The sequence below is a fragment of the Miscanthus floridulus genome, chromosome 8 (genome assembly GCF_019320115.1).
Source record: "Miscanthus floridulus cultivar M001 chromosome 8, ASM1932011v1, whole genome shotgun sequence".
In the NCBI taxonomy this organism is placed as follows: domain Eukaryota; kingdom Viridiplantae; phylum Streptophyta; class Magnoliopsida; order Poales; family Poaceae; genus Miscanthus; species Miscanthus floridulus.
Genome location: NC_089587.1, coordinates 28574924 through 28594924, shown reverse-complemented (window position 1 = coordinate 28594924; position 20001 = coordinate 28574924). Strand labels below are relative to the sequence as shown.

General features: G+C 56.0%; 2 protein-coding genes across 2 annotated transcripts; one reads left to right on the top strand and one right to left on the bottom strand.

Annotated features, from left to right (window-relative positions):
* Nucleotides 1-2333: 2333 nt before the first annotated feature.
* LOC136471425 (uncharacterized) lies at nt 2334-19886 on the bottom strand. The gene is made up of 3 exons (XM_066469150.1): nt 19726-19886; nt 3749-4299; nt 2334-3670 (listed from the first exon to the last, which is right to left on the bottom strand). The coding sequence occupies exons 2-3, from the start codon at nt 4283-4285 to the stop codon at nt 2957-2959; spliced, it is 1251 nt and encodes a 416-aa protein (XP_066325247.1). The 5' UTR covers nt 4286-4299; nt 19726-19886; the 3' UTR covers nt 2334-2956.
* On the top strand, nt 12411-18293 carry LOC136468768 (uncharacterized). The gene is made up of 4 exons (XM_066467219.1): nt 12411-12666; nt 13507-13650; nt 13729-14123; nt 18288-18293. Exons 1-4 carry the CDS (start codon nt 12411-12413, stop codon nt 18291-18293), a joined length of 801 nt encoding a protein of 266 aa, XP_066323316.1.
* Nucleotides 19887-20001: the final 115 nt, after the last annotated feature.

Here is a 20001-nt window from a genome sequence, read left to right as displayed (position 1 = left end):
ACTCAGATTGGCCAGATCTTCTTACTACCCTCAATTTTCGTTACAATCAGTCACCCCTAATTTGTTATACTCTAATTCAGGTCTTACCGTGTCAGGTTCAGTCCAGTGTCTGCTGTCCTCATAGTGTCTGCTATCCTCATGTAACAATTCAGGTCTTTGGCCCATGGCGAAATGAGTCTCCAGATCCAACTGAACCATCCCTGTACTATGGTTACATTATCCTATGAAGGCTCAAATAACATCCTATCTGTAACTAATTTTTTACTAATATTTTTGTTCCATGTATAATCATATGATGTACTCTCTCCATCCCAAATTGTAAGTCATTCTAAGAATCTTGGAGAGTCAAAGCTTCTCAAGTTTGATCAAAATTATAAAAAAAATTACAAAGATTTATGACATCAAATAGGTATGCTATAAAAATATAATTAACAAAGAATCTATTAGTACTTAGTTGGTATCATAAATGTTATTATCTTATTATATAAACTTGGTCAAACTTAAGATGCTTTGACTCTTCAAGATTCTTGGAATGACTTACAATTTGGGATGGAGTGAGTACTACAATTCTGGCTTGCTGGCCCGTGCGAAGCACGGGGGTACCTGCTAGTGAATTTATGAAACTGAGTTCGTGACTTCGTGTATACCAGCCTGAAGCAGCCCACAAGACACATTTCAGTCACACACCCACGCGATACGTTCACCGCCTACCACCAGCTCATACCCAACACCGGCCCACTACCCTTTCGGCCCAATTGAACATGGGGCCATTCTTTTCTATCCGCATCCTCCTATTCTTTTCCTTGCTTCCCTGAACATGCATTTGTTCCCTATGAGAAATGAACCTTGTCCAGCTGCATTGGACGCGTGTGCAAGAAAGATGAATGATTCCAATTTTTTTGCACCCACCACAGCCATATGTGATATGTAGAGCTCGGTTTCACGAGTGCGAAAATGGTGTGGACCTTCAATTCAATTATTTCTTCCAATTTCCCGTGCTCCAGCTGACTAGAGGGCTATTCTTTAAACGTTAGCTAGAAACATTTTCTTTAATATACCAAGAGAAAACATCCCAAAGAATTGAATCTCCTAGGAATGACATGTTAGTCAAGAGCACCTCGACAACTAAGTGTGGTGAAGTGTGAGAAGGATTTTTTTTAAAGGAAGGATTTTGTTAATTTACAATTGTTACATCAAGTTGATACAATCCCGACCTTTGTATAAAAGCACAGAGTCTAAACAAAACAAAGAGAGATGAGTTAGGAATCAAAAGAGAAGGAGCGCGAGGTTTGCTGCAGGAAGAGATGGTGGACTCCGGTGAGTGTCTGTCGTCATCGCGTTCAGAGGAACACAGGCACAGGAGACGGTGGGCAGAAATGGATGGGCCAGATGGAAGAGAGGCAACGGGCCAAGGAAGTGAAAACAGCCCATGGTGTATGTGTTACGGTTTTCCATTACAGATTTTTAAACTTGGACCTGTGAGACCTATGTTCGAACGTGTTTTAAAAAAATTCTAGCAAACTCACCAAACACGACCTTAGGACATGCATATAGGGTATCCGTTTACCTTTTAAATGTTTGGGCAGGCCTATTTTCACAAAATATTAAGTATGATGCTATGAATAAAATAATATACCCTGATTATTTAATACAATTTTGTCCCAAAATATTCAGATTTTTTTATAGATATTATAAGGGTTTAAAAATATAACCCCTAGGCTTGCACTAGTGGTAACTATTTTTTCTTAGAAACTACTAGTGTTTTGAGATGTTTCCCAGTAGAATAGGGCCCTACAAGTTCTAGTCTAAGTTCCAATGTCTGTTTAAAGAAAATGGTCTGTTCCCTATGCATGGTTTGTTTTGGTAGGATAAATTCCATGGCGTCACAGAGGTCATAGTCTTCTATTTTGACAAGTGGTACTAGTACACCTCCATCTAGTGAACCCAAGGGTAATTGGAGTGGTGAAGCGAAGGAGCAGACATGAGGGAACTCGTGAACCTAGACTCCACCAACCGACTGCCGTGCCATAGGTGGCCGTCAAGACTCGTGAGTTTTCCTAGCTGGGGTAGTGGATTTCTTCACGTGGCGTGTAGGAAATGTGCCATTCCAGCAATTTGAAGTCGAGTCGCTTCTATCTTCCAGAAGGGTGCCATGATGCCCTTTTATGCTTTGCAGGCGAAGTGGCTACATAAAATGGATGGTCCACTTTTCAGACGCTGGAGAAAAAGTGCACCAACAATGAGAAAAGCAAAGGATCACTCCGTGTAGCAAAGCGTTGACAAATTGACAGACAAATGAACAGCTTTACACATACCGTTCCAAACAGGGATTAATTCCGTTGTCTTACTACATGATCAGCAAAAAGAAAAGAAACACTATTAATACCTCTGTAACAAATAAAATAACTTGAACTTCACACAGACAGGAACTGAACTCAACGGAACTAAGCCTAACTTCTGACTTGGCCAAAGAAAGAAAAACAGCAGGATACCTGAACTTTCAAACAAAATAGTACGTAATTCACAAAATGGAGAAATTCGTTGCTCTGTATGGCACAAGAAAACTAGATTTCCGTACCAACATAGAATCCTAATACAAGCACCTGATTATGGATTATAGGTACGACAGCAACTGCATCTCCTAATAAAGCTCTCCCATTTACATATATTTAGACACCTAGTTTAGTTAACAGATGCAGGATATGAAGCAGCCAACTTAAAGGTGGGAATCAACTCGGTAAGCAACAAAGCATAACTACTTTCGTTTTCAACCAGAAGCCATAGAAGTCTTAATTCACAGTTCAAAACTTGAATAATCACATCAGCAAATGCATCAGGAGCAAGGATCTGGATGTCATAAAAAAACCATATGCAGCATGTAACGACCAACACCTAAGTGCAGCTTGAAAGTAAGCAGTCTTCTACTTGCCTCAATATTCTTTTAGGCTAGCCTGTTCTATTCTGAAATCAGACACATGCTACTTTCATAATCTGCCCACATCCTCAGTGCAATACCATCTCTCAAAGCATTACCCATGTCACATTCACTGTTCAAAGCTGAAACATCGTAACCATATGTATCATCACCACTAGGAAGATTCACTGTTTTATGGGAAGCAAATGGGATTGTTTGCTCACATAACAACTCTTCATTACCTCCTTGTCTCTGAATTATGTTATGTAGAACAACTGCTGCTGAAGGAATTTTCAGTTGAGTGTCTTTTCGGTATGATGTTGCGACATTTAGAATTGGAAATCGCATCTTCAGTAGGCCTACAGCACGCTTAATATGTCTGTGCAGCTGTGCATGACGAAGATTGAAAAGCTCTCTGTAGTCTATTGGTTCGAAATTGCTCTCATCTTGCTCTTCAGTATGGTATGGGACTTCATTATAAGGAGCAAGAAAAGATGGCGTGTTTGCATAACCCCCGTCAACCAGGTAGTACTTTCCTCTTGGGACTTCAAATCCAGATTCTATAGCAGAGTATAAGACTGCTGCATCAGATGCAGACCCTTCTCGGCTACTAGAAACATAGACGAAATTCAAATCAAAATCACAAGCAAGCATCACGTTTTGGGTAAGGGATTCTTGTCTATTTCGGTATGGAGCTGCTTCGCTGTCTGATATTGTCATAGGGACATGAATTCCATCAATTGCTCCAATACAGTTCTGCAAGGGAAAATAAATCCTCAAGGTAACAGAAAAGGGCAGAAAATCCAAATGTATATGACCAAAAGTTACACTGACCTCAAAGTAAGGCCAGTAACGTGTATCAGATGCTATTTTCTGGTGGGCTTGAGTTAAAGGTGTCTTGACGAATTCAGCAGTCATTGGTGTGACTGCATCAAAGCATGCCTTGATATGTCTGTGAATAGTTTCTGTACTGTACTTGAATCTGTCATTTAGTTTCTGAAAACTAGCATTTCGAGATAGCATGTAAATAAACATGCCAATTTTCTCTTCTACAGAAACACCTCTGGTATTTCTCAAAAGATCATTTGACCTCAGATAGCGCGAAAGTTCTAGGAGAATATGAGGCTCCACACGAAGTTTATCATAGCCTTGGCCTCGGTCATCTTCAAGCACTTTACAAATCCATTCAGCATCATTAAACTTTGATACTTGACTTGGAGTTTCAATTGCAGTACCATCACTAACCATCGATGTTTGATCCAGAGTTCCATTTCCAGTAGATGCTAGATATAGTGCTGGCAAGATGAATATCATCAAGTCATCGTCTTCTTCTTCTTCGTCCTCATACTCACTAGAGTCTTCTGGATCCATCTTCTCTAAATGTACTAGCAACGAAGAAAACCAGATTTCAATGAAGGATTGCAGGCAAAATATGCATGTTAAAAGAACAAGTGCAGTTTTGAAAAGAAAAATCAGGCTGAAATTGAAAAGAATCAGTGTTACCATAATGCTTTCAGGGATTTCCATCATTGCTAAAGTAAGCACAGTTGTTAGAGTTGCACATCGATAAAATACCGCTCTTACAGGTAATTTTCACACACAAAAAAAGTTAAAACCTCATATCTGACTTGCAGAATTTATGATACAGGGCACAAATTGAGTTTCTATGCTGAGGCATTTACCTGTGTGCCGTTATAAAAAGTTTATAATTACCCATAAGCCATTAAAAAGTTTGAGCGGTTATAAGTGCCACTGGTCGGAACTTTTTTACCCTCGATGCCATTCCCGTCATATTCTGTTAGTTTTCAACGGTTTGACCATCCTGACATGTGGGTCCGGATAGTTAAAATGTCTAGAATGCCCCCATCTTGTTTATAGCCGGCAACCCTATCCTCAGCAGGCCCTCATCGGGAGCGGCAGCTGCAGAGCCTGACGGCTCCTCTGCAGCGGGCGGCGGGCAGCCGAGTCGCGTAGGGCGATGTGGGCGCGTGGCTTCAAGGTCATCTTCTTCCATGGCTTCACCGGACAGCAGCGCCCACGTCGACACCGGTTCCCATGACCGCACCGTACCTCACCGTGTAGAGGCGCCCGCGCTTGCGTCGTCCTCGGCTCCGACGCCGTGCTCTGCTCGGGCTCCTATTCGTAGAACGCCTTTACCGTGGTGCCGCAGGACCTCCGTGGCCGCGCCGGTGCCTTTGCCGAGAGGATCAGCCCCGTCGTCTGCGTCCGCGACGACAGCACCTGGCGCACGCGTGGATGCGGCTTCATGGTGCAGTCGCAGTAGTTCTACGGGCGCTCCGGTGGGATGTGCGACGCCGCGGTGACGATTCGCCGTGGACACCCTTCCCTACCCCCATTGTCAGCCTCCGCCGTCGGCGTCGTCATCGAGTAGGCGCCTGTCCAAGGCTTGGATCGCGTTCGTCGGGGTGGTGATGCACTGATGCTGGAGTCCCGATGCTGGAGTCGCTGACAGGCAGCGCGCCATCTTCAAGGATGCGGAGAGCGGGAGCCCCACGGCCGCTTCTGCACGCTGCGCAGCCTCGGCTGCTTCATCGCCACGGTGCGCACATGCCGCTGATGGTGCTGCTTTCGGCCAGCGACTTCGATCTCGGCACCATATGGATGCTGGTTTCACGTACTCGACACTCGCAGCGGGCACCTCCTTTGTAGCGGGCGGCGCGGTGCCGGTCAGTGCCCCTTCTCGCCAGCCTGTGCAGCGCTAGCTGCCCTCCAGATGCGGCTTTGGTCGCCGCAGACTCGGGTCCTTTTCGTCACATAACGCGACGCGTTCAATGATCCATGGACACTTCAGGCGTTATGGGCGAAGGAGCAGTTGCATTTTTTTTTTAATTTAAGGAGCTGTTGCATTGATGATGAAGAAGTTGACGAACGCGTCGTCTCTACGGCCGGCCGGCCGGCTTGCACAGGTGCATGTACGCCTTCCTGGTGATTGAAGAAGCTTACTGCTGCTACTTGCATATACGTGTACATACTTCTATTAGCTTGTCGCATACCTATATATACGTACATGATACACACATGCAACTTGCTAGCCTGTTTCTTCTGGCACACCTCACGTACGTAGGCGATTAGTTCATGCATCCGGCCTCTTTTCTTTATAGGGCAAATACGTGAATACTTATACATTCTGGTTACTAGCTAGCTTCTTGTATTGTTAGTTTGTGATCAACAACTCCCGCAGATAAATATAGACGACGCCATGTATAGTGGCCGCCTGTCTGGTGGGCTCTCTTTCTTAAATGAGTTTGAGCTCCATTACGTATTTTGAGAAATATAATAATATATATATGCTTCGTACATGCAATGCAAGTTCCTGCTAACACTATATAAGTAAACAGTAAAAAAGATTATTGTGATGTATTTTGTCCCTTAGCTACAATTTTTTGTTGTGATGCTAAAGTTCTATGCAGTTTTCATTTTTTATCAGGTAGTACAAGTACTCGCTTTCGGGGATGATGGGCACGACGCTCCTCGTCCAACCGAACGCTCTCCTGCTCCATCCTCAATTTGGCGCCAAAACACTCATCCAGCGAGTGGCACAGGAGGAAAATGAAATTTCAGCTCGCTTCTCTAGTCTGAGGGTATTTAAGTCTTTTCGTAGCTCAGTTTAACACCGTTAGCATCCAATGTGGACGGAATGGTGTAGAGGACAAAAAAGTTTCGACCAATGGCACCTGTGACCGCTCAAACTTTTTAATGGTTTGTGGGTAATTACAAACTTTTGTAATGACACACAGGTAAAAGCCTCTTCTATGTTCTCTCTTCCTTCCTGCCTTATTAGACATGGTTTGCACAACCCAAACCTCTTGTAAGGTATGTGAACATAGGTGTCGGTGTTTCGGACCGGGGGGTCCTCAACCAACTAGTAAATTTGTACTGCGTGTACCCAATCCCGGATGGTGATGCAAAGAGACACAAGGTTTATACTGGTTCGGGCAATCGGTGCCCTACGTCCAGTCTGAGAGATCGATCTTGTATTCCTTGCACCGAAGTGCTTGTAGTAGGGGGTTACAAGCTGGGCGAGAGAGGGAGCTAGTCCCAGGTCTCGGCGTGGAGCGGTGCGGGCTACTTGAGACGTTGCTCTCAGGCCGCGGGAGAGTGTGTGTGAATTGAGTGAGTGTGTTTGCGCGAGTCTAGGTCTAATCGCCCGTGTCCCCCCTCGAAACGGCCCTGGTCCCTCCCTTTTATAGTTGAAGGGGGGACGAGGGTAATACATTCGCTAGCTACACAGCGTCATGCGGACGGAGGCGGCGTGTCCGAACCCTGTAGCCTGTTCCTGTGGCGGCGTAGCCGACGGTGTGGTCCGTCCTTGATGTACTGGGGCGACGCGCCGGTCACATCCGATCCTGTGCGTCATGGAAGCTCCAGTGCTATCTCGAAGCGGGCACGACAGTCGGCGTGTTGGTCATCGTGTGTTGACTGCGCGGGAAGCCGATGCTCAGTTGGTGCCGAGGTCGAGCCATCGTGAGAGGCTCGGCAGACGTGAATCCCGGAGTTGCCGAGACCCTGAAGTGGATGGCCGAGGCTTGAAGGGAGTAGTTGGTGACATACACTGATTCCGAGGCTATGGTGTCCTGGACTTGACCCCCCATGCCGCGTTGTCTCTGGGCCGGGGGTTAGGTGGCACAGTGTAGTGCAGGCGCTGATCGTGGGCACAGCACCAGAGCACAGTGGCCGGTAATCCCCGCCGTGCCCGGTCAGGACGGTATGGCGTAGACGTGACTTCCCGTCTTGTCGACCGCTCCGCAGTGTCGAGCCATCGTCCGGCTGATATTGTGGGAGTGGTTGGCGCATTAATGGGGCACGACGCGCTGTCGGGGAGACTGGCTGAGGCGGAAGCGACGGGTCGTTGCCGAGCCGGCTTCGAGCGAGACGGGGAATCGACATCTCGTCTGAGGCTCCTCGCGCGGGGCCTCAGGCGAGACGGAGAATCGGTTCCCTGTCGAGGCTCCTACGTGAGGCCTCGCGCGAGGCGGAGATTTGTCCGGCCACCGAGGCCTCCCGTACGAGGCCGAGAGCGAGGCGGAGAGCCGATGGGTTCGGACGAGACCGGGGTTTAACAAACGGCTTATCCTTTGGCTTTGTTTTTTATGGTGTTTAAGTGATTTCTTTCGTTATGTGCTCGGGGTACCCCGTTCCATGGTACCCGACAGTAGCCCCCGAGCCTCAGGGAGAGTGTGAGCGCTCTTCTTGAGGTTTTGACGAGGCTTGACTTGCGGTAGCTTCTGGCGGAATAGCATTTCGTACTTCGAGGTTTCGGTGGGTGCACACGAGCGCACCCGCCGGGTAGCCCCCGAGGCCCTAGGGGAGTGAGTTCATTCCTCCAGGGTCTTTTTCTCACGTTGACCGAGGGATGTTATCGTATTTGCCGAGCCCACAAGTGCGAGTTCGGGTCGCGGGGTCTCGGCAAGATCGCAGGAAGAACCCCCGTGCCGCTTTATGGAGCGAGAGGGCAATCAGGAGTCCTCCTGACTTTTTGTGCGACCCTCGTGCTTCCTTTTCGTTCGGAAGGAGGGGTGGAATATGCCAAGCTACCCTCGATGGGCGCGAGCGGTGGCATTTCCGGTGAGCTGTTATCGGGTGAGTCCAAGTGGAGGCCCGTGCCCCGTTCGCTAGAGGTCGGCTAGTGGTCCAGAGACGCACTCCAAGAGTATCAGAGGGTTTCTCTAGTGGGTGCCGAGACCGTTCGCTGAGCCCCGGTGGCTCGGTGCCTCCCTACGGTGGGATCCCATTCGGAGACCTCCCTGCCGGTCTCGGACACGACTTAGGACGCCTCAAGCGTTTCGCTTGCTAAGGCCTTGGTCCCGTACGGGCTCGCCCATAGTCGTCCCTGACTCTGTTGCCCTGGGGCGGCTGTCGGAACCCTTAGGGGCCCAGCCTTCGAACCCCTGGACCGCAACGGGCTTGATGCCCTTTGTCGCATTTTCTCGAATTTTCAAGTGCGGGCTTGGGTCGCTTGTCTCTGTCTTGGGTGCAGGAGGAGCCCCCGAGCCTCCGCACGGAGCGAGAGGGCGGTCAGGGTTCCCCCCGACTTTTTTGTTCGACCCTCGCACATCATTTTCGTTCAGACGGAGGGGTTTTTTGCCGAGCCCACTCGTGTGCGAGCCTGGGTCGCTTGGTCTCGGCAAAATTGCAGGGAGAGCCCCCGAGCCTCTGCACGGAGCAAGAGGGCGATCAGGAGTTCCCCTGGCTTTTTGTACGCCCCTCGCGCGTGAGGGTTTGTTTGCCGAGCCCCCCTCGGGTGCGAGCCTGGGTCGCGGGGTCTCAGCATATCTGCAGGAAGAGCTCCCTAGCCTCTGCACGGAGCGAGAGGGCCGTCAGGAGTTCCCCTCACTTTCTGAATCGACCCTCGCGCGTCCTTTTTGTTCGGAAGGAGGGGTTGTTTTGCCGAGCCCCCTCGAACGTGAGCCTGGGTCGCTGGGTCTCGACAAGGTTGCAGGAGGAGCCCCCTAGCCTCTGCACGGAGCAAGAGGGCCGTCAGGGGTTCCCCTGGCTTTTCGTACGACCCTCACGCTTTCTTTTCGTTCGGAAGGAGGGGTGGAATATGCCAAGCTACCCTCGATGGGCGCGACCGATGGCATTTCCGGTGAGCTGTTATCGGGTGAGTCCGAGTGGAGGCCCGTGCCCCGTTCGCTAGGGGTCGGCTAGTGGTCCAGAGACGCACTCCAAGAGTACCAGAGGGTTTGTCTAGTGGGTGCCGAGGCCGTTCGCTGGGCCCCGGTGGCTCGGTGCCTCCCTACGGTGGGATCCCATTCGGAGACCTCCCTACCGGTCTCGGACACGACTTAGGGCGTCCCAAGCGTTTCGCTTGCTTGGGCCTCGGCCCCGTGTGAGCTCGCCCGCGGTCGTCCCTGACTCTGTTGCCCTAGGGCGGCTGTCGAAACCCTTAGGGGCCCAGCCTCCGAACCCCTGGACCGTAATGGGCTCGGCGCCCAGTTCCTTCATCTGAAAGGAACAGGGTGGGGGGAATGTCTCCCACATCGGCTCGACAACGGCTGGCGCGCCTTTTGAGGCGATTTTCTAGGGAGACGGAACGACGCCTGCTGCTGCAGCGGTCGGGCGCGACGTGGTGTCAGCGGATGGGACGTAACTGTTCCCGCGATTAATGAGGAAAAGGTGGGCACGTGGGCGGTAAAATCGGATCGGGATTAACCACGCCGGATCTGAGGGAAACTTCTCCGATTTCGTCGCCCGTCCGTTTCGCCTTCATCCTGCATAAATACGCAACGAGCCTCGCACCTCCCCTCCTTACCTTGCCCGCAATAGCTTTGCCGTCTTTTAGCCGTCGCTAGAGCAGAGAGCCCCGGGAGGAAGAAGGGAGAGAGGCGAGGCGGAGAGAGAGAGAGAGAGAGAGACTCACCGCCGTAGTCGAACCTTCCATCGCACTCATGGCCGGCGACATTGTTGTCATCGAGGCGGATCCTTGGGGTCCATCCGACGTCACCGTGGAGATGCTTCAGTCGCTCGTCGACGGCGGGCTCCTTCGTCCGGTTACCGACCCCAACAGGCCGGAGTGGATCGCTCCGTCGGGTGAGCCGGAGCCGAGGCCTCGCAACGGTTACGTCGTGAGCTTCGTGTCTTTTCACGAGCGCGGCCTCGGCCTTCCGGCGGACCGGTTCATGCGGGCGCTCCCGCACTACTACGGCGTGGAGCTCCACAACTTCAACCCCAATTCCATCGCGCAGGCGGCCATCTTCGTCGCTGTCTGCGAGGGGTATTTGGGGATTGCTCCCCATTGGGAGTTGTGGCTCCACCTCTTCCGGTCGGGGCATACCACCAAGCCGACGGGTACGTTGGGCACGAGGAAGGCGGTGAGGGCTGGCGGCTGCACTCTCCAAGTGCGCCAGGACCGTCAGCACCTCTACATCCCGGCCTAGCTTTCGTCATCCAATCGCCGATGGTACACGAGCTGGTTCTACCTTCGCAACGACGACGGTGGACTTCCCCCCTACACCGGGCGGATCGTGGGGAGCTGCCCGGAGAGGTGAAAGTATGGCGTCCCGAGGGAGGATCAGCCCAAGCTGTAGCCGCTCCTGGAGGGGCTGGAGAGGCTGCGGGGCCGTGGCCTTACTGCGGCCGTGGTCGTGGCTGCCTTCCACCGCCGGAGGGTGCTGCCGCTGATGGCTCGGCGACGGCGCTTGTTCGAGATGAGGCCGGATGAGCCAAACGAGGGCATCCGGATGTCTTCCTCCGTTCTTTTCGACGAGGAAATTCTTCGCTGGGTGGGGGAGACGGTGGAGGCGAAGCTGAGGGGCAGTAACCTGACCCCCTTCGCGATGCGCCCGTCGCGGGGGTTCCTCTCGCTGGTAAGTCGCGTGCCACTGCAACCCCCGGGGCGTCCCCGTTTCTCATCGTTTCTTGTTCCCTTATCCGTGTTCGCCGTTCCTGCAGGGGATGAGGGACGTGCGAGCCTCCCCGCCGCCCGTTCCTGAGGACGCAAGGCGGCGGGCGGCTAACCGGGCGCACGCCGAGGCGCAGAAAAGGCGGAAGGACGCCAAGGTGGCGAAGCGCACGAAGAAGATCCTTGCGCGCGAGGAACTGGATAAGCACCGTCGGCAGCAAAGGAAGGACGGTCTCCCGTTGGAGGAGTCCCCGTCGCCGTCGCTATCGACGGATGCCTCGGATGGAGATGACGGGGGCGAGATAGGGCGGGGTCCCTTGGACCATCTCCCTGACGTTGAGGAGACGGTGCCTGGGGCGTCGGCAAGCAGCCCGGCTCTCCCAGGAGGAGGAGGAGCCGCCCCGGGGTCGGTGATTGCCCGCCTCGGGGCCGAGGCCGATACGCTCGAGGAGCGGGCGTTGGGCAAGCGTGCCGTCAGCCCGGTGGGCTCGGCGGCAGCGGTGGAGCGGGTGGCGGCGGGGGCGACGCAACTGCCCCCGCAGAGGACCGAGGGGGCGCCGGGGTCCGTCGAGGACCAACCGGCGCCGATGAACACGGAGGCCGTGCCTCTGCCGCCGCCACCGCCTTTGCAGACGAGGGTTGTCGTGCCGAAGCGGTTGCAGCCCCGCTCGAGGTAGGCGTATTTTTGGTGGAGCCGCAGCGCTTTCCGTTCGTTCTTTTGTCTCGTGCTGACCCTGTAAATGTTTTGTCCTTAGCCGGAAGCGACCTGCGGAGGTGCCTACCTTGGCGCCCCTCAAAGCGCTCAAGGTGAACCCCGGCTCCACCGCCCACTGGGTGGCGGAGGCGCAAGCCGCCCTACAACGTGGCGCGGCGTCGGCGAGGGCCGACCCGAAGGAGCCGGCCACCCAAGGAGGGGCTGCCGAGGCGGCCCCGACACAGGCGGGGGAGGGAGCGCCTCCGCCCCACGATGGCGAGGCCCGTGGGTCGGATGGGGCCGAGGTTCCCTTGGCTGCCGAGGCCACCAAGATCGAGGTCCCCGGGGTTTCACAGGCCGAGGCGACGGAGGCCGGGGCGCCTAGGACCGCCGAGGCCACAGCGGTGGTGGCCGTAGCTCCCGCGACCATCGAGGCCACGATGGCGGAGGCCGGAGCCCTCGGGACTACCGAGGCCACGATGACGGAGGCCGGAGCCCCCGAGACTACTGAAGCCGACGTGATTGCGGCGAGGCTGTCGGCCCAAGAAGCAGAGATGAAGGCGGCGGAGGCTTCGGTGGCACTCTTGGGCCAAGGGCCGTCGTTGTCGCGGGAGGGCGCCCGGAAGGTGGAGGTCCATCCGATCTCCTCCGATGATACCTCCCGGGCGCAGGAGGTGGTTGACGCCGAGGTGGCCGGCGCCGTGGAGCAGCCGATTCCGACCCCGGGCGAGGGAAGCTCGGCCCTCGTGCGGGTACGACCCGAGTCCCGCGGGTGGGATCACCCACGTGTCCTGTGGCAGAGCCGGGATGACCCTGAGGGGGAGCCTCTGTTCGCCCTTGAGGACGCGGCCGAGGGCGGGCGCTGGGACACCTTTGAGCAATACCGCCAGCTGGCGGAGCGGTCACTACGGACGACGCTGTCCGTGGTGGCCGATGATCTGCCCGGAGTCGCCCAGGTTTGCGCTTTCCTTTCTCATGCGGTGTTGTCTTTTTCCGAGTTTTCTTGTAGTGAATGACCCCTGTTCTGCTTACCCAGGAGCTCGAGACCCGGTCCCTCGGGAAGTCGGTCTTTCTCCGGCGGGAGAGGGACGTCTAGGGCCAGCTCCAACGGCAGAAGGGCCTGTTTGCCGGCGCCAACGAACTTCTGGCGGCGCGGAGCGCGGAGGTAGAGGACCTCCGCCTTCGTTGTGCCGATGCAAAGGTCGAGGCGGCCACGGCCCAGGAGCAGGTCGCCCCTCTGGCGGCGCGGGTCAAGGAGTTGGAGGAGGAGCTGACCCGCGTGGCCGGTGAGCGGGACGCCTTCAGGTCCCGGGCTGGAGAGGCCGCGGCCTCGGGCAAGGTCCTTGCTGGGCAGCTAGGGGCGGAGCAGAGTGCGCACCAGCTGACGAAAGACGCCTTGGATGAGGCCCTTACGGTGGCCGAGGCCTCGCAAACCGAGGCTGTGGTCTGGAGGGGAAAGGCCGAGGGTGAGTCCTATTCCCCTCGTTTTATTTGCTTTTTCTTATGTTCGCTCCCTAACTCCCTGGTGTAACGCAGAGCTGGGGAGAGAAGCTTCCAGGGCGGCCGAGGCTTCTCGGGTCGAGGCCCAGCGCCTGAAGGAGAGGGTCGAGGCGTCTCGGGTCGAGGCCCAGCGTTGGAAGGAGAAAGCTGAGGCCCGACGCTGGGGGCAGAAGGCCGAGGGTGAGTCCCGTAGACTTCCGCCCCTGTTCTGGCTTGTATTCCTTTGCGCTCATCCTCATTCCGTTGCGTTTGGCGCAGAGCTGGAGAAGGAGGTTACCCAGGCAGCCGAGGCCTCCGCCGTAGTGCAAGCGGTGCTTGAAACCGAGATCGGGGAGCACGATGCGCTGAAGAGCGCCGCCCGTACCGCCTGCGAGGCCCTGGAAGTCGAGGGGGTCCAGTCAGGAAGCTCTCTCGGGAGCCGCCTGATTGCGTTGAGCGGTCAAGTGGGCGAGCGACTCCGAGGGGCGCTACATACGGGCGTCAAGCGCGCGCTGGCCGTTATCGCTTCGCACTACATTGGCGTTGACCTCCAGGCCATCAGCGATGGCTACGTCCTGCCCGACGATGACGAGGAGGCCGACGAGGCGGTCGCGAAGCTGATAGAAGCGACGGAGGGCCCCGGCACGGCGCTGGCCAAGCTGTTCGAAGAGGAGGTGGTCCCTCCCCCGCCGTCTGCCGATGCTGGAGGCCCTGAGCCTTGACCTGGGCCCAAGAGGCCATGTAAATAGAATAGGGATTAACTTTGTATCGTAACGCTTGTGGCCGTCGAGGCCTCTTTTTAACGTACTCGTGTTTCTTAATCGTTTTTCTTGTATTTCCGAGCCTCTGCCCTCTGTTGTGTCTGATCAGATTTCTTTTGCAAAAAACCTCCTTGGAGCCTAAGCCGCCCCTTGGGCGAAAGGTGGTGAGGGAGTGTCGTAGCCCGGGGGCGTAGGCCGTCTCGCGACTCTACCGGCCTTCTGTCCTTGGAACAGACTTTTCGGTCCTTGGGTTTTTTACAACCGATTCGTCAGAGTGTGCATAGAGTTTGGCGTAGGAATTTTTTCAAAAAACGACTTAAAAAAATGGTGCGTGGGACTTAGGGGGGAGTCCCCCATCTAGCCCCCGAGGGAGGCTCGGTTCTGCAGAGGCGGAGCCGAGTCTCCCTTACAGTGTTATCGTATTGCCGAGACCCGCGATGGGCTCGGGGGGGTTTCTCGAAAAATCAGAACAACTAAAGAACGCTTCTCAATTGTATTCCGAGAAACAATATATACAATACTTGAAAATTTAAGGGTAAAAGCGACGTAGCTGTTCTATGTTCCAAACGTTGGTGAAGATTTCGCCCCTCTCGTTGGCTAGCTTGTAGGTTCCGGGCTTCAGCACTTGGGCGATGATGTACGGTCCTTCCCATGGTGGAGTCAGCTTGTGGCGGCCCTTGTTGCTCTGTGTCAGCCTCAACACCAGGTCGTCTACCTTCAAGTCTCGGCTTCGAATGCGCCGGGCCTGATAGCGCCGTAGGGCTTACTGGTATTTGGCCGAGTGCAGCAGCGCGACGTCTCGGGCTTCCTCCAGTTGGTCGAGGGCGTCCTCGCGGGTGGTGCGGTTGCTTTGCTCGTTGTAGGCCTGTAGCCTCGGGGAACCATATTCCAAGTCGGTGGGGAGGATGGCCTCGGCTCCATAGACCAGGAAGAAAGGTGTGAACCCCGTGGCTCGGCTTGGAGTGTTCCTCAGGCTCCAGATGACCGATGGGAGTTCGGCGAGCCATTTGTTGCCAAACTTCTTCAACCGGTTGTAAATTCTTGGCTTGAGGCCTTGTAGGATCATGCCGTTGGCACGTTCTACTTGGCCGTTGGTCCTTGGGTGTCCTCGGGTGTTGCCGATGATCGGGTCGACAACAAGTGGGTACTGCCCGGGATTCGGGACATGGTCGGGGTGGTCGTCCCGATCAAAGGTGATTGCTTTCCGAGACCAATCGAGGTATCGGGGAGTGGCCACCTTAACCGAGAAGACCTCTCGGCGTTCCCTCTTTCGCTGGCGCGCCGTAAGGCACGCCGAGGGTCCGCCAAAGATCATGAAGGCATTGTGCACCTCGGGGAACCCTTCGTCCTTGTCGTCGTCCCGGTCGCCGACGCCCTTCTTCTTGGCATCGTCGTCGGGGAGCCCGAGCTTGGCGTAATAACGCCGGAGCATGGTGCAATCCTCGAGGGCGTGCCTCACTGGGCCCTGGTGATAAGGGCAAGGCTTCTTTAGCATGTCGTCAAAGAGCCCGGGGCCCCTAGGGCCTCGGGGATTCTTGCGCTCCGCGGCCGCGACTAGATCAGCCTCGAGCATCTCCTGCTTCCCCTGGCGACCCTTTTTCTTTTTCCTGGGGAGGCGGGGAGCCGAGGCCTCGGTGGCCTCGTCCCTCCGCTTCCCCTTGGCATCGTTGTCGGGGAAGATGGCTCCAACAGCCTCTTCGCCCGAGGCGAAGTTGGTGGCGATGTCGAGGAGCGCGGCAGTTGAGCGCGGCACGTTCCGACCTAACTCTCGGACCAAGTCTCGGCAGGTGGTGCCGGAGAGGAAAGCCTGGACGATTTCTGAGTCGCCGACGCTGGGCAACTCGGTGCACTGTTTGGAGAAGCGCCGGATGAAGTCTCGGAGAGACTCGTCCGGTTTCTGGCGACAACTCTTAAGGTCCCAGGAGTTTCCAGGGCGCACGTATGTGCCCTAGAAGTTCCCGACGAAGACCCTAACCAAGTCGCGCTAGTCGTGGATCTGTGAGGGAGGAAGGTGTTCGAGCCAGGCTCGTGCTGAGTCTGACAAGAGCAAGGGGAGGTTGCGGATGATGAGCAGGTCATCGTCCGCGCCGCCTAGCTGACAAGCCAGGCGGTAATCGGCAAGCCAAAGCTCGGGGTTGGTCTTGCCGCTATACTTCGTGAGGTTGGCCGGTTGGCGAAACTGGGCTGGAAACTGAGCGCTGCGGATGGCCCTGCTAAAGACTCGGGGGCCGGGCGGTTCGGGAGAGGGACTGCGGTCCTCCTCACTGTCGTAGCGGCCGCCCCGATGCGGATGGTAGCCCCGAGCGGGCCCCTCACTGTCGTGGCGCCGTCGTCGGCCGACCACCTCGTGGTCGCCCTGCGCCTCGCGTCGGTTGTCGAGGCGGTCGTGGACCGAGGGGACCCTGTTGATTGTCGGCGCTCGAGCGGGCTCAGGACGAACCGAGGCCTCCCTATCCTGCCGATGCGGTGCCGAGGGGAGGTCCGAGGCGGCTCCGCGCCGCCGTGAAGCGGAACTCTCGGCCTGCTGCACCGCGGCGGTCTCGAGGAGATCCCGGAGCTCGCCGTGAACCCATCGCCCTTCCGTGGTAGAGGGCTCGGGCATCGCGCGCACTAGCATCGCCGCAGCCGCGACATTCTGGCTAGCGCGATTGAAGATTGGGGGACGATCGTCCCCTTCGTCGTCGTTGATGCGGTGGTGCATGTCGCGGCCCGCCGCCGGGCTCCTCCGCCGTCACCACGGCCCTGCTGCTCCTGCTCGAGTGTGTTTCGGAGCTGTTGCAGAAGGAGTCGATCTTGCTCGACCTTGGCCTGAAGCTCACGGAGCTGCTCCAGGTCCGGGCGTCGAAGTTGTCCGAGGGCAAGGTTCTCGTTCCGTGCTGCCGGTGGGATAATGCGTGAGGGTGTGGCATCGCCCGTTCCCTGATGAAGCGGAGTACGGTTGCCTGCCCCCTCGTCCTCATCGCCCGTGCTTGGCATCCCAAGTCCGACGTGTAAGCACTCACGAGTGGGATCGTAAGTACCTTCATCGTCAGAGTCGGAGTAGCCAAAGCAATAGTCACTCGCGGCCAGGAAACGGCGCATGGCTTCAGGGTCGCGAAGCCCGGAGAAATCCGCTCCGGCCCACGCCTCGTCCTCCTCCGAGGAGTCGGCGTGGGAGTGAGTCGAAGTCGCGGTACCAAAGTCGAGGGCGAAGCGTTGGTGGTGTCCTGAGGGCTCCGCGTGAATGGAAGCGTAGGCATAAGCATAGGAGGCGGCGACATTTCTCAACCCGAAGGGGTACGGAGATGGTGCCATCGCCGAATTCCGCTTTGCCGGAGCCGGCTCCTCAGGAGGTGGCGGAGCAGAGCTCGGTGACGGGGCGTTGCCGCACGCCACCGGCGTCTCTCCGTTGTCCAGGCTCAGGCCAGACAGGCCCCCAACCAGGGACCTTGTGCCAATAGCTGGGCACGGGATACCGGCGGAGCGCGGCGTGTCGTCCTGGGTTCACGTGGTGTCGGCGTGGCCCCACTCGCATCGTGCCTGGCGAGCACGACGTGAGCGGCCGCCCGGGCGCCGCCTGCGCCTGGGCTGTGGGTGCGTGACGTCGTCGTCGGCAGGCGGGGCTCGGGGTGTGAGGAGTACCATGTCGTACTCATGCCCTAGAGACATGAACTCTAGGCTCCCAAACCAGACCACCATGCCGAGACGCAGTGGTCGTACGGGGTCTGCCATCCGGAACTTGTTGGGATAACGAAGCTGACACGCAGAGGCCCCTACCTGGCGCGCCAACTGTCGGTGTTTCGGACCGGGGGTCCTCAACCAACTAGTAAATTTGTACTGCGTGTACCAAATCCCGGATGGTGATACAAAGAGACACAAGGTTTATACTGGTTCGGGCAATCGGTGCCCTACGTGCAGTCTGAGAGATCGATCTTGTATTCCTTGCATCGAAGTGCTTGTAGTAGGGGGTTACAAGCTGGGCGAGAGAGGAAGCTAGTCCTAGGTCTCGGCGTGGAGCGGTGCGGGCTGCTTGAGACGTTGCTCTCAGGCCGCGGGAGAGTGTGCGTGAATTGAGTGAGTGTGTTTGCGCGAGTCTAGGTCTAATCGCCCGTGTCCCCCCTCGAAACGGCCCTGGTCCCTCCCTTTTATAGTTGAAGGGGGGACGAGGGTAATACATTCGTTAGCTACACGGCGTCGTGCGGACGGAGGCGGCGTGTTCGAGCCCTATAGCCTGTTCCTGTGGCGGCGTGGCCGACGGTGTGGTCCGTCCTTGAAGTACTGGGGCGACGCGCCGGTCACATCCGATCCTGTGCGTCATGAAAGCTCCAGTGCTATCTCGAAGCGGGCGCGGCAGTCGACGTGTTGGTCATCGTGTGTTGACTGCGCGGGAAGCCGAGGCTCAGTTGGTGCCGAGGCCGGGCCATCGTGGGAGGCTCGACAGACGTGAATCCCGGAGTTGCCGAGACCCTGAAGTGGATGGCCGAGGCTTGGAGGGAGTAGTTGGTCACATACACTGATTCCAAGGCTATGGTGTCCCGGACTTGACCCCCCATGCCGCGTTGTCTCTGGGGCGGGGGTTAGGTGGCACAGTGTAGTGCAGGCGCTGATCGTGGGCACAGCACCAGAGCACAGTGGCCGGTAATCCCCGCCGTGCCCGGTCCAGGACGGTATGACGTAGACGTGACTTCCCGTCTTGTCGACCGCTCCGCAGTGTTGAGCCGTCGTCCGGCTGATATTGCGGGAGTGGTTGGCGCATTAATGGGGCACGACGCGCTGTCGGGGAGACTGGCCGAGGCGAAAGCGACGGGTCGTTGCCGAGCCGGCTTCGAGCGAGACGGGGAATCGACATCTCGTCCGAGGCTCCTCGCGCGGGGCCTCGGGCGAGACGGAGAATCGGTTCCCTGTCGAGGCTCCTACGCGAGGCCTCGCGTGAGGCGGAGATTTGTCCGGCCACCGAGGCCTCCCGTACGAGGCCGGGAGCAAGGCGGAGAGCCGGTGGGTTCGGACGAGACCGGGGTTTAACAAACGGCTTATCCTTTGGCTTTGTTTTTTATGGTGTTTAAGTGATTTCTTTCGTTATGCACTCGGGGTACCCCGTTCCATGTTACCCGACAATAGGGCATACGGCAACCCAAACCTCTTGTAAGGTATGTGAATATAGGGCATACGGCACGGTACAGGGAGAAATCGGGACAAGGGTGCATTTCAGGGTTTCGAATAAAAGGTAAAATGCCAACAATCCTTCATAATAGTAAGCGTATTTCATACTTCGAGGGAAAAAATTGTGCATTCCTTTTTTCCCCTGCCAATAAGTTAGTGCAGTCCTTAGCACAACGGCAAAAAGCATTAGCAACAACAATCTGCCATGTAACGGACATCCGACCATACAGCGGAGTGGATGTGATGCAAACTAGCAATACGGTGAGTAGCAATGAATACGCAGCAACAAACTAAAGCGAATCGGGCAATAGTTCAACCATCCCCAACCGGAAGCAGGGATTTGGTGGTTGGGAACTTGGGGATCGTGGTGAGCTACCTGAGATGGCCGACCGAAGCCGCCTTTTCCGGGAGGAAGCGAAGGTGACGAAGTGGGGACCTCACAACGACCGTTCGCCGGAAGGAGAAGGATGGCGACGGGGAAGGCAAGAAGCCTAAGCCCACACGCCGACGGCACGGCACGGGCACGCGGCGCGCCGCCGAACCTCAGACAAGATGAGGATGAATGAAGCGGCAGCAGCCGGGTGATGGATGAAGGGAAGCGACAGAAAGCCCAATAAGATCTAGAGGTGCAGCCCACATTTGTACATGGGCC